This window comes from Ursus arctos, unplaced genomic scaffold, assembly GCF_023065955.2.
Source record: "Ursus arctos isolate Adak ecotype North America unplaced genomic scaffold, UrsArc2.0 scaffold_12, whole genome shotgun sequence".
NCBI lineage: Eukaryota > Metazoa > Chordata > Mammalia > Carnivora > Ursidae > Ursus > Ursus arctos.
The window spans coordinates 73,549,966-73,561,262 of record NW_026622786.1 but is presented as its reverse complement, the minus strand read 5'-3'; the positions used below and the strand labels follow the sequence as shown (position 1 = coordinate 73,561,262).

General features: G+C 54.7%; 1 protein-coding gene across 1 annotated transcript; it reads right to left on the bottom strand.

The window, feature by feature from the left end:
* Window positions 1-8,085: 8,085 nt before the first annotated feature.
* Window positions 8,086-9,573, bottom strand: CITED4 (Cbp/p300 interacting transactivator with Glu/Asp rich carboxy-terminal domain 4). The gene has a single exon (XM_026498372.4). It carries the CDS (start codon window positions 9,302-9,304, stop codon window positions 8,750-8,752), a length of 555 nt encoding a protein of 184 aa, XP_026354157.1. The 5' UTR covers window positions 9,305-9,573; the 3' UTR covers window positions 8,086-8,749.
* Window positions 9,574-11,297: the final 1,724 nt, after the last annotated feature.

The window sequence follows — 11,297 nt, the reverse complement described above, 5'->3', positions numbered from 1 at the left end:
CTCCATTTCTCCACAGTGTCCCTCTTGAATTCGTTCTACTCACAGCAGTCAGAGAGGTCGTTCCAAGATACACACCTAACCCTTCTTCCATACTGCACAGAGACTCCACGGCCCTCCCCCATTGCCAGCAGGAGCAAGTTCAGGCTCCTCAGCCTGCCACTCGAGGGCCATCCCGCTTTGGCCCTTGCCTCCTTCAAGTACGTCGCGCGCTCATCTGACCACCACCCTACATGCTAACACACCGGCGTGTTGCCTCTCCCAATCAAGCCTTATTTGTTCATGCCACCTGCTCTTTGGACACACTGTCACCTCCCCGAGGATTTTCTTCTTTTATGTGCTCATGTCCAGTTCTACTCCATCCATTCCACATGTGGGCACGTAGTATGTGTCACTTACTTTGCGTAAGTGCCTTCACGGCCTTCACGGCAGCAATCCGTGGTAAGTACCAGCATCATCCCCATTTCGCAGATAAGGAAACCGAGACTCAAAGAAAGGAAGTGGAATACCCAAAGTGCACATTCACAGTGGTGACCGACTAACTCTCCCCAGTTCCAACAGTTCTTCTCATATACATCCTCTGACGTCTTCCCAGCCCCCACCAAGTATCTTGGGGCATGAGAGACCTGAGTTCTAATCTCAGTTGAACCACTTATTACTACCACCTACTGTGATAGGACAGTGGTTGTCCGTTAAAATCCATCCTTCCCATCTTCTGTACTAATAGAAAGTATATTCCTCAGCTTCCCTTGCAGCTAGGCATGGTCTGTGAATAAATTCTGGTCAAGAGAGTCTGGGTAGAAGTAACGGGTCTATTTGGGCCTTAAAACATTGATTGTGCTTAACCTCCTTGTGGTCTTCCTCCTGAGAGCCGGACATGGAGGTGTCTGTGACCCAGCTTCCACCTGACAAAGGCAAAAGACTCCCCAAAACCCCACCCAACCCCAAAAACCCAACCCCCAAAACAGAAGAGCCAACTTGGACTTTGAGCAGGCATCCTGGCTCATGAGGTTGGGGTCATGAATGGCAGAGCAACCAGAAGGAAGCAATCTGGCTCTGGATGAGTAAAACTAGAAAGAAATATTTTCTACTCTTTAAACCACTTAAAAATTGTTCTGGTTCCCTTTGTACAGCAGCTGGGTTAACACTTAAATAGTTTTTATATGTACTCTCCTAAGTACATTAAATTCAATAAATTACTATCTGTGTGGTGGCAGGCAAGTCACTTCACCTCCATGAGCCTCAGTTTCCCTGCCTCTATGTAGCCTGGAATAATAATGTATTAAGTCAGATCACTGGGCAAATTAGGTGAGACACTATGAGTCAGTACTTGATGACCTCACAAGCAGACAGCTCATGTATTTAGGGCATGTCTTTAGCTGGAAATTTGAAAGACTTTGATGTGAAGAAGAAGAGGAGGAGGAAGAGGAGGAGATAAAACATAGCTATTTCAAAATAGCCATGGAAAACTGAAGAACTTTTTGGGATTTCTACAGTCATTTTACAGTAAAATATTATTTTGAATCACCTATAGAAAAACAGACAACTTACCCAAATTAAATGAAGGAGAGTTGGTTCCCCAAAGAGAATTTGGGGAAACCTTTTATTAGGAGGAGGAGGACTGGATTCTGGAAGACATAAACAGCAAATGTCCACTTTTGCTTCTGGGTCTTCCTCTGCATGTAGAAGAGCCCCATCCTTCTAGCATTTACGTGGGATGTGGTTTGAAGTCACTGTCCCCATGCTGCCCTCCTGTTCTGGATACTCTTACCAGCTCCTGCTTCCTCAGCACCTGCTGGACTCACGTTGGCCACAGCGATGACATACTGGGAACCTCCCACTGTCCAGGCACTGTGCTGAGCACGCACACGTCAGCCTTCAGCTCATTTACTCTGACCAGTCGGGTGTGTATGTATTTATACATATTTTAGATTAGAAAGGAAAACAAACACAGAGGCTCAGAGTGGCAAAGTGGCTTTGCCAGATGTCATACATGTCGTTTGAGGCCAGAATTGCAATCCAGGTCTGTATGACTCTGAGATCTGGGCTCGTCTCTCAGCCCCTGTGGCCAGAGGGTTGACCTTGCTCTCTGTGTGCAGAGCCCCGGCAGAAACACAACTCGGCCTGTGTCTCCAACTATCTCTGAGGAGGACCAGAGCGTTCCTGTCCGTAATTTAAATCCAGAAGCTCTTGTGGGAAAAAAATGGAGAGATTTAATGATATAAAAATTAACAACTTCAAAAGGCAAAAGATTCCTTAAACGGAGTCAAAAGGCCAGCAACAGATCAGGAGGGAATATTTGCAACATTTACAAAAGACAAAGGTTTACTATTCATAATACATAATGAACTCTTCTAATTCAGTAACAAAAAGACAAAAAGCCCAGCAGAAACACGGGCGAGAGCATAAACAAGTAATTCTTAGGAGAAGAAACACAAATAAACAATATCATTATTGATAATCAAAGAAATAGAAATTAAATAACCTTTTTTCTTCTTTCAATTCAGGGAGGTAACAGTTACAGACGTGGCTTGTCTTCGGTGGTGGTCAGGGGTGAGCCCCAGGCACTCGGTCAGCGCTGGCAGGCAGGTGAGTGGGCACAGCTGCTTCCAGAACCATTTGGCAATAGCTCTCACAGTTTTATTTGCCCATATCTCCCGATGCCCCTTCTAGGAATCTATTTTACAGAGATATTCCCACAAGGGCTCCAGGGTAAACACACAAGGATGCTCCTTGTAGCATTATTGAGTAACAACGAAATTCAGCAAAGCTCCATTTCCATCAACAGGAGACCAGTTTAAGTCGATTATGCATGAGGCAGTCATTACAAAGAGTAAGGTGGAGCCATATTTACCGACAAGGGAAGATTTCTAAAATACATTAAGTGAAAAAAAAATCCAATTCTACAAAATTGTATAACCCTATCTGTGGAAAAGGGACGCACGTGTATATGACGCTCGTAAATGTATATATGTGTATACACACACGTACACCTGCACTGTACGTGTGCGTGTGGAAAACCCGGAGGGTCTTTGTACTTTCACTTTATACCTTCTAAATTCTTTGAAATTGTTTTGCCTCACGTGCATATTACTTTTGACTAAAAACAGTTTTTGTTTTAAAAACAAACAATCGTTGGCTCATATTCCCTGCCGGACAGGGGTCGGCTGGGTGCCGAGGGGGTCCTGCTGCCTGGATGTGCCAGTGTTGCGGCACGGCCCATAGCTGGGACTGTTCACCAGGAAGGGGCAAAGGAGCAAATCCGTCTGGAGACCACGCTCTGACGAGCAGAGTAGGACTCCCTGCCCCGTCCCTGCCTCACCCCTGCTCTGTGGGGCGTACCTGGACTTCATGCTTATTGCTGTCCAACAGCCCTCATCCTACAAATGAGAGCAACCTCTTCCCAAGAGTCCTGTGTAGTGGTGAGGAGGTGGCTTGACCCCTTGGCTCCTCAGCGGCCGAGAAGGAGGCCAACGGACTAGAACGAGGCCAGTAAGGCCAGCCACCTCCTGGAGCTGCGGAGGCCCGAGGAGGACATGCGTGCTGCGGGGCCACCACATGCCGGGGAAGCGTTGCCTTTTCCTGCCCTCCTCCCCCCACCTCCGGCCTCACTGCCTCCCGGTGCCTGCAAGCTAGGGAGGGTGGGGATGTGGTCCTCCAGCTACGGAGTGGAGAGCCCTCGAGGAACGAGCCTCGGGTCACAAGTTCACGGTTGAGCTGGCGCTAGTGCTTCCAACTCCATCCTGGACTCTGGCCTAGACCCTCTTTCCCAAGCCCGGGGCCGGGAAGCACAGTGCGTCCTAATCCCCGGCTCGGCCCCATGTGGGGCGGAGGCGGGCCGGCGATGAATCAGGTTCTGTCTTCAGAACCTCACAGTCCGGGAGAAAGAGTCCTCATTAACCCTGGTACGTGGTGAAATAGGCCCTTCGCAGGTGGAAAAGGCCCCGGAGGGGGGCTTTCAGGCCAAGGAAACAGCACAGGCAAAGTATTGAGCATAAGGAGCCTGAGGCGGCTGGAATGGAGGGTGGGAAGGTGCCTGGAAGCGGGCTGGGGCGAGGCTCTCTCCTTCTTGTGCTGTGGTCATGCTTCCCGACATCCGAGCGACTCCCAGGGGCCCGAGCTTGATGTCACCTTCATTCATCCTCGAAAGAAGCCTGTGGTGTCTCCATTTGACCAATGAGAACACTGAGTTCAGAGTAGCTTTAATTCCTCTATCTGGCCCAGTGCACTCTGGGCCTTGGGCTTACCTGGATGTCCCCCCACCCTCCCCCCGCTCCTCCCCCTCCAGGTAGACCCTTTCATCACCACCAGCTCTCAGGACTTCCCAGGCCCTGAGCTGCTTAGCAGCCCCTGCCTGGAACCCCTGGCATGTGACTCTATGTTGTGCCCTCCGGGCTGGCCCGCAGCTCAAGTGCCGGCGTGTGCCGGCGGGTCTCTCTCCAGAGCAGCTGCCTGGGGTAGAATGTGTGGCTGTTCACCCCCAGCTCACCCCAACCAAGCAGCACTGCACTATTTGCAATGTGCTCGCAGAAACCCAGTCCCTTCCCAAGGGGATTATCCTCCCCATTGTACAGAAACTGAGGCTCGAAGAGGCTCAGTGACTTCCGTATCCCACGGCCACAAAGTGGCAGAACCGGGTCTCTGGGATTCTGCTCTTGCTCCACGCAGGCTCAGGTCCTTGGCCAGCTCCAGACTGGGGGAGGGGGAGAATACCAGAGTGGGCATGCTCGCCCCGGCACTTACTGGGGTGTGACCTGGAGGAGCAATTCACTGTCTGAGCCCCAATTCCCTGACCTCTGAAATGGGGGTAAAAGTACCCAGGAGTGCTACTTACGGGGTTGGGTGACAGTTAACGGAGAGGCTGGAAAAGAAAGAGCACCTACTGGGTGCCATTAGGTCCCATCATGCCTGCACACAGTAGGCACTCAGCAAGCTGGGACTTGGTAATCCTGACCCAGCACGGCCAACAGCGGGATGGCTTAAAGAGTTAGGCAAGGATGGATGAAGGAATTCAAGAGGATTATTTTGTAATCAGCTGAACGCCTAAGCTGCCTGGGAAAAACTAGGATCAGACTGTTCATTTAATTTATTCAACAAATGACTGTGGAACACTTAGGTGAGCTGGCATGGTGATGACGATGGTGACAATGGCTCTCATTTATTTCTACCACGTACCAGGTACTGACGCAGAGTCTCATCACATCAACCCTGTAAGGTTGATGTTCTCTATGAAGATTTTTTTCCCCCTCTAATAGGGAAGGTACTCATCAGGACTGGGACGACGGAGAGGCCAACGAGACACCCAGAGCACAAATTTAAGGGGGCTCTTGCTCTTATGACTCTTACGATGCTGGGCTCACCTCATCCCTCCCTGTGGTTGTGGTGGACGCTGTGCCCCCCAGGACCCCTTCCATGAATTGTCCTGGCTGGTGCGGGTGCTGCCGGCAGACAGCTGTCCCCTAGCAGCTCCCTGACGGATTGCTCGGGGGCCGAGAGCTGCCTTGCCCACTGGCTGCCGCTGCCGAGCCAACACGGGGCTGCCCAAGGCTCTTGTTGGGTGTGTTTTGTAGCTTTTGCTACTCCCATCTGCTCCAGCCCTTCCGGTCCACAGCTGCTGACCCTTACGGCACCCCCTAATCAACTCCTTGCAAGCTGAACAGCATCAGATTCTGCTTCCTGGGGGGGCCCCACCTGCAACAGGGTTACTGCTGGAGTAACCCCTCTCTAGCTGGTTAAAACAGTCTTTCTAAAGACTTGAATATAAAGGTCTCCCTGAAAAGCCTGGGCTCGGGGAGGGTAAGCTAGAAACTACACTGTTGTAAACAACTCATGTGAATTGACTTATTTCATCTCCACGGCAGCTCTGTAAGGAGGTACTGTTAGCATTTCCATGTTGTACATGATTCAAGAGAAGTCTTGGGGAAGAAAACCAAAATCCAGTCATCATTGAAAAGATCATTCAAAATCATGGATTTCAGCCTGGGGAAACTTCGACCTGAAAAGAAAAGAAAAAAGATGGAAAAATGTCTTGTCTGTGCCACAACTTGAGGGAGCCTGACTCTCAACCCCAAAGACCCAGGCCCAGTATGGGAGTGAAGTCCACGGGCCCGAGGGCAGCAGGTTGCTTTGGGAAGTAGCCCCGGGGAAGAGGTGAGAGGTACACACGGGTTGCACAGGAAGGTGCTGTGATCCCTGTAGGAGAACCGAAACTCCGAACGTAAGGTGACTTGCGTGAGGTCAGGCAGCTAGGAAGAGCTGCTTCGGGAACTGGATCCCGAGGCTGTCAGAGCACAGGCCTCTACGTGCTGCCAAGAAGGACACTCCATCCTCCAAAGAATCCTCCAAAAGGTATCAGGGATTCGGGGATCCAGGTAACGGACTGCCCCAGCCTTACCGTCTATTCGGTCCACCTGTCTGCTGTCCCAGCTTGTCAGGAGCTCCGCTGGGAAGGATCGGGGGCAGGAGATAGCTCAGCAGCTGGACTCCTCCTACACCCCTCCCTCCACCCTGCCTTAACGCTACATAGAAGCAGGTGTTGGGTGTTCATTGTAACCCCTCCCGCATGGAGAGCACGTTGGCGCTAACCAGCTGCTAGTTAACCCGTCCCTGAGTTTGCTCCTCACTTATTGTGCGAGGCTCACTGCCTCAGCAGGGCAGGGATATTAGCTCCATTTTACTCGTGGGAAAACGGAGGCTCACAGAGAAGGGAATCTGGACAGTGTCCAGACGAGGGCCAGACCCTCCCATCCCACTCCAGCCCCCTGGTTTTTATCTCTGGGTTTTGGGCAAAGCTGGGGCAAACCTTGGCTGTTCTGAGACCATAGCTCAGGGCAGTCCCTTTTCAGAAGCCTATCTGTCCTTCCTCCCCATCCTGTCCTAGAAAGCCCCATTATCTCAGGGGAGACCTTTATTCATTTGCCAAACACGTCCTGTCACCCACTCCATGCCTGTCTTGGTGGCTCCAGAGCTGACGCTGACACAGTGTACCGTGAGTGATCTCACAGGCTGGAGGGAAGGGTCCTGTTAACAAGCTTGGCATTAGCGTGCAGTCCAGCCAGTGTTCCTCTCTAGAGTTTCTGGAATTCATTCTCTCCTCTCCAGCCCCACTGCCCTGATCTAGCTGGTCCTCAGCACCTCTGACCTGGCCTCCTCTCTGCCTTCAGAACTTCCATCCTGGCCTCCCACACCCCTGAAACACCTAGGGATCTTTCCAGAGTCTTTCCGGAGAGTCAGCACCAGAGGGTGGGCCAGGAGCTCACACTGGTGATCATGACTGCGGACAAGTCCTGCCAGGCCAGGAAAAGCTCTACATCTCTCCTCTGCAGAATGGGGACCCCGTGCCCTTGCGCATGCCCTGTAGTTGTAGGCTTCCTGCCTTTGAACGGGCTCTTCACTTCTATGCCACCTTCTCCAAGTCCTAAAGATGGACTCATCCTTCTAGACTCTGTTCACGTCAAATGTCGCTGCCTCCCGGAAGCCTGAACGGACACACCTCCAAGCAGCCGAAACAACGCCTTCCTCTCAGGTCATGTACCTGGCCGTCCTGTTTTCTAGTCCTCGTCACTCTGTATTGTACCAAGGGGAGCTGATTGCCGGGTCACCCCCTTACTTCCACCTGGCGTGTGACTCCAGGAGGGCACTGACCAGGCTGGTACAAGGCCTGGAATAAAGCCAGCACCAGTCTGTGGATAAGCATCGCTACCATTTACTGAGGCTGCCTAGGGTGTCTGAGGTGCTAAAGGCCTCACGTAAGACCTGAGATGGGGACCATATCTCTTCAGGAAATAGTCTCAGAAATCTGAATGGATGGTGTCTTGGCCACGGAGGAGAGCCACGATTCAACGCCAGAAGTGTCTGAATCCTCAGGTACCACCCAGTTTCCCTCTGGCCTCCGTGCTGGCCCGAGCAAACAGGTGAGGACAGCACCACCAAGCTCTCCCACCCCTCCCAGGAGCTGAGAAGTCCAACATAGGTGCCTTTTAGGTTACACTCCACCGCCAGGCAGCCTCTGCCTTCCAGATTATGTTGTAACAGTTGCACAACTCAGGATATTTTTTGAAAGAAACTGTCAGTTTCCTCTCCTGGGCACTGCTAGGGGCTGTGGCTTCCATCCCACCAGGGTCCCCAACGGCCTGGGGACTCTAGAAACCAAATATAGGGCAGGGTTGTTGGAGTGGTAAAGAAATGAAAACGCAAGCCTGTAAAGTGACCCAGTTTTATTTTGGTTTTGGAGGCCAGATGGGGCATTGCTCCACTGTACAGGGACTAGGGCTGTACCATCTTCCCCTCCCCAAGGCGGGGGCCCAGTCACCTCAGGGCCCAGGCAGCGGGGTGGAGACCTGGTGGATGGGAGGCTCCATGGACCCAGTGACCACAGCGGGTTGCACAAGGAGAGAAGCGGTATCAGGCAGCAGCCTGCAATGGCTCAGATTGGGGGGCGGGGTAGGGGGGAATCCGAGAGGACAGAGAATCCAAGAACCGGGAGTCCGAAAGGGGGGTCCAGTCCCCTTCCCTTTACCGCTGAGGCTCCGGGTCAGAGAGGTGGAGCTAAACTGTCATCCTGCAGGAGGCAGGGCCTGGAGGGAGGCCAGGCGTCCCAGCCGGCGGGCGTCGGGCTCGCGCTCGGAGTACTAACCCGCTGCCTCCACCCTCACGGAGGGTGCGCGCGGGGCCCGGGCGCTTGGTGCGGACTCCGGCGGGCAGTCAGACCCCCTTCTCCTCTCGGGCACGCCAGGCAGGCGCCCGGCCGCACTCAGCAGCTCACCGAGCCGGCGGGCGGCGCCGACCCCAAGTCCGAGAAGCAGTCGAACTCGCTCTGGCCCAGGAAGAGCTCGGGCAGCTCGCGCACGCGGTGCAGCCCGAGCTCGAGCTCCAGCGACGTCAGCGCCTCCTCGTCGATGAGTTCGGCGTCCATGCAGCCCAGGGCGTGCGCGGCCGGCGGCGGGGCCGGAGCGCCGGGCGCCGGCTGCAGGCACGGGGGCCCTCCCGGGACGCCGGGGGGCGCGGTCGCGCGGCCCGGGTACAGCGTCGCCACCGGCTGCAAGTGCGCGCCGCCGGCGGCCGGCGGTGGCACGGCCGGAAAGGGCTGGAAGGCGGGCGGCGGCCCGAAGGCCCCGTACGCCAGGGCCCCGGGTGGGGGCGGCGGCGGCGGGCCCAGCGGAGTCCCCCGCGGCCGCAAGCCGCTGTCCAGGCCCGGGCCCGCGTACGGCTGCAGCGTCCGGAGCGCGTGGGGGCCGTGGGAGGGCGCGGCGGGCGGCGGCCTCTGCACCAGGCGGTAGCCCTCGGCGAGCATCAGGTGGTCGGCCATGACGGCGGGCCGGATGCCTGCGGGCGCGGCGGGCGGGGGGTCAGCGCGGGCGTCCCCGGGTCCGGGCCAGCTCCTTCCTCCGCGGCGAGGGATCCGCGTCCCGTGCCCTCCCCACAGCCCAGTCAGGCAAAGGAAAACGGAACCCGACTCGTGCTACTGCCCAGCCCAGGGCGCCCCGAACTCCGAGCTCCCGAGCGCCCCGTGGTCGCAGCTCCCTGCAGCAGGCACACCGCTTCAGGCTCCGAGACCTCCGCGCCGCGCCCCCGGCTTCAGCGCCCTCTTATAGGGGAGGCGGGGCTTCCCCGCCCCCGGGCGCTCATTGGCTGGGTGGGACGCTCCTGGGCGGGCCTTGCCGCTCCTCCAGGTTTCCGCCCCGCCCCTCCCGGAGCTCCGCCCTTTGGACCCCAGGCCGCGCCGCGGGCTAAGAGAGCTGCCCTGGGGTGTTTGGCACTTTTCAAGGGATTTGGGCTGACTGTCCCTGACTCAGCCTGGGACTGGCTGGAGCCAAGCTCGAACTGACCGGAAAGTGGGTTGGGAGGGGCCAGAGGTTTAGGTCCCCAGAGCTGCAGGATCACAAACCCAACCTCTTAATTTTCCGGATAGAAACCGAAGCTCAGTGGTGGAAGGGGTTTCCTGGAAATACACACCAAAGCTGTAACAGAAGCGAGACTGGAACATAGGCTTTGCGATTGCCACCTCTACACAGGGCAAGGGCACCCACGGCACAAGGTCCCACGGAAAGTCAGCTGCTCGGCCCCATAACCCCAGGGGAACCAGTTGCTCCTGCACCCGCTCCCACTTACTTGTCGGCGGAAGCATGTACTGAGTTGTTATTAAAGTAATTTATGGGCATGTCTCCTGAAGGACTTGTTCATCTTCATGTCCTCAGCACTTGGCTCAGAGCCTGGCCCAGAATAGGCTGTTACCGGAGGTTTGGTGAATGAAGAAATGATCAAATGAACTGAAACTCCTTCACCTGAGTGAGCTTCAGTTCCTTCATCTGTAGAATGGGGGCAAAAGCAGCACTGACCCTGCTGGGTTCTTGTGAGGGTTAAATGAAACAAGACGTGTTCAGTTGATGTGGGGAAAAAGGCAGAAGGAAATATAGATAAAATTAAATCTCCTTATAACCCCTGCCCATTGACAACTACTTGAGATAGGCAGATTAGAATATCCAGGATCCTGTGAGTCTTCTTTAGCGTAGGAAAGTCCTTTGGAACTTCCCTTATTTTTGCTTCTCCCAACCCCAAGGTATAAAATCGCTGCCCCTCACACTCCAGGAGCAGCAGGGAGCAGCAGGACCGGCGGCAGCTCTTTCTGTCCACGGGTCCTGTCCCTGGGCTTTAATAAAACCACCATTTTGCACCCTAAACATCTCAAGAATTCTTTCTTGGCCTTTGGCTATGGACCTACCAACCTCGCCAGCACACCAACATTCAAAGAACTACATCACAGTGCCTGGCACACAGTAGGTGCTCAAAAATGTACCTCGGATGAATGAAAGGCTGGATTTAGTTCTGTCTGAGATCTGAGTTGGGAGGTGGCCCCCTCCCTTGGTAACAGTAGCAACTTGGATGTTTAGAGCGTTTCACATTCCACAAACGTCCTCACGGGGTGGGGGGGGGGCGGGGCGTGGATTAGCAGCCCCATTCTGCAGATGAGGAGACTGAGGCACACAAAGCCAGAGTGGCCTCCCCAGGTCCTGCACAGCCAGAGCTAGTGTGTGAATGTGTGGGTCCTTAAAGCCGCTGGAGTCTCTCCAGGTGGCTAGGAGACAGCCACCCGAACCTTGCCCTCCACTTGTTTGCTGCTCTGCCCCTCCCTTCTCTGGCTTCCTTCCCCTGGTAGTGTCCTTGGGACTTCCTGGAACTTGGGTTTATCCAGCTGGTGCAGAGGGGAGAGACTCAGAAGCCCAAGTTCTAATCGTATCCCCACCACCAGCAGGCACTGTGACCCCTGGGTGTTGGGACAAGGTGTTGTCACTTTCCAGGCC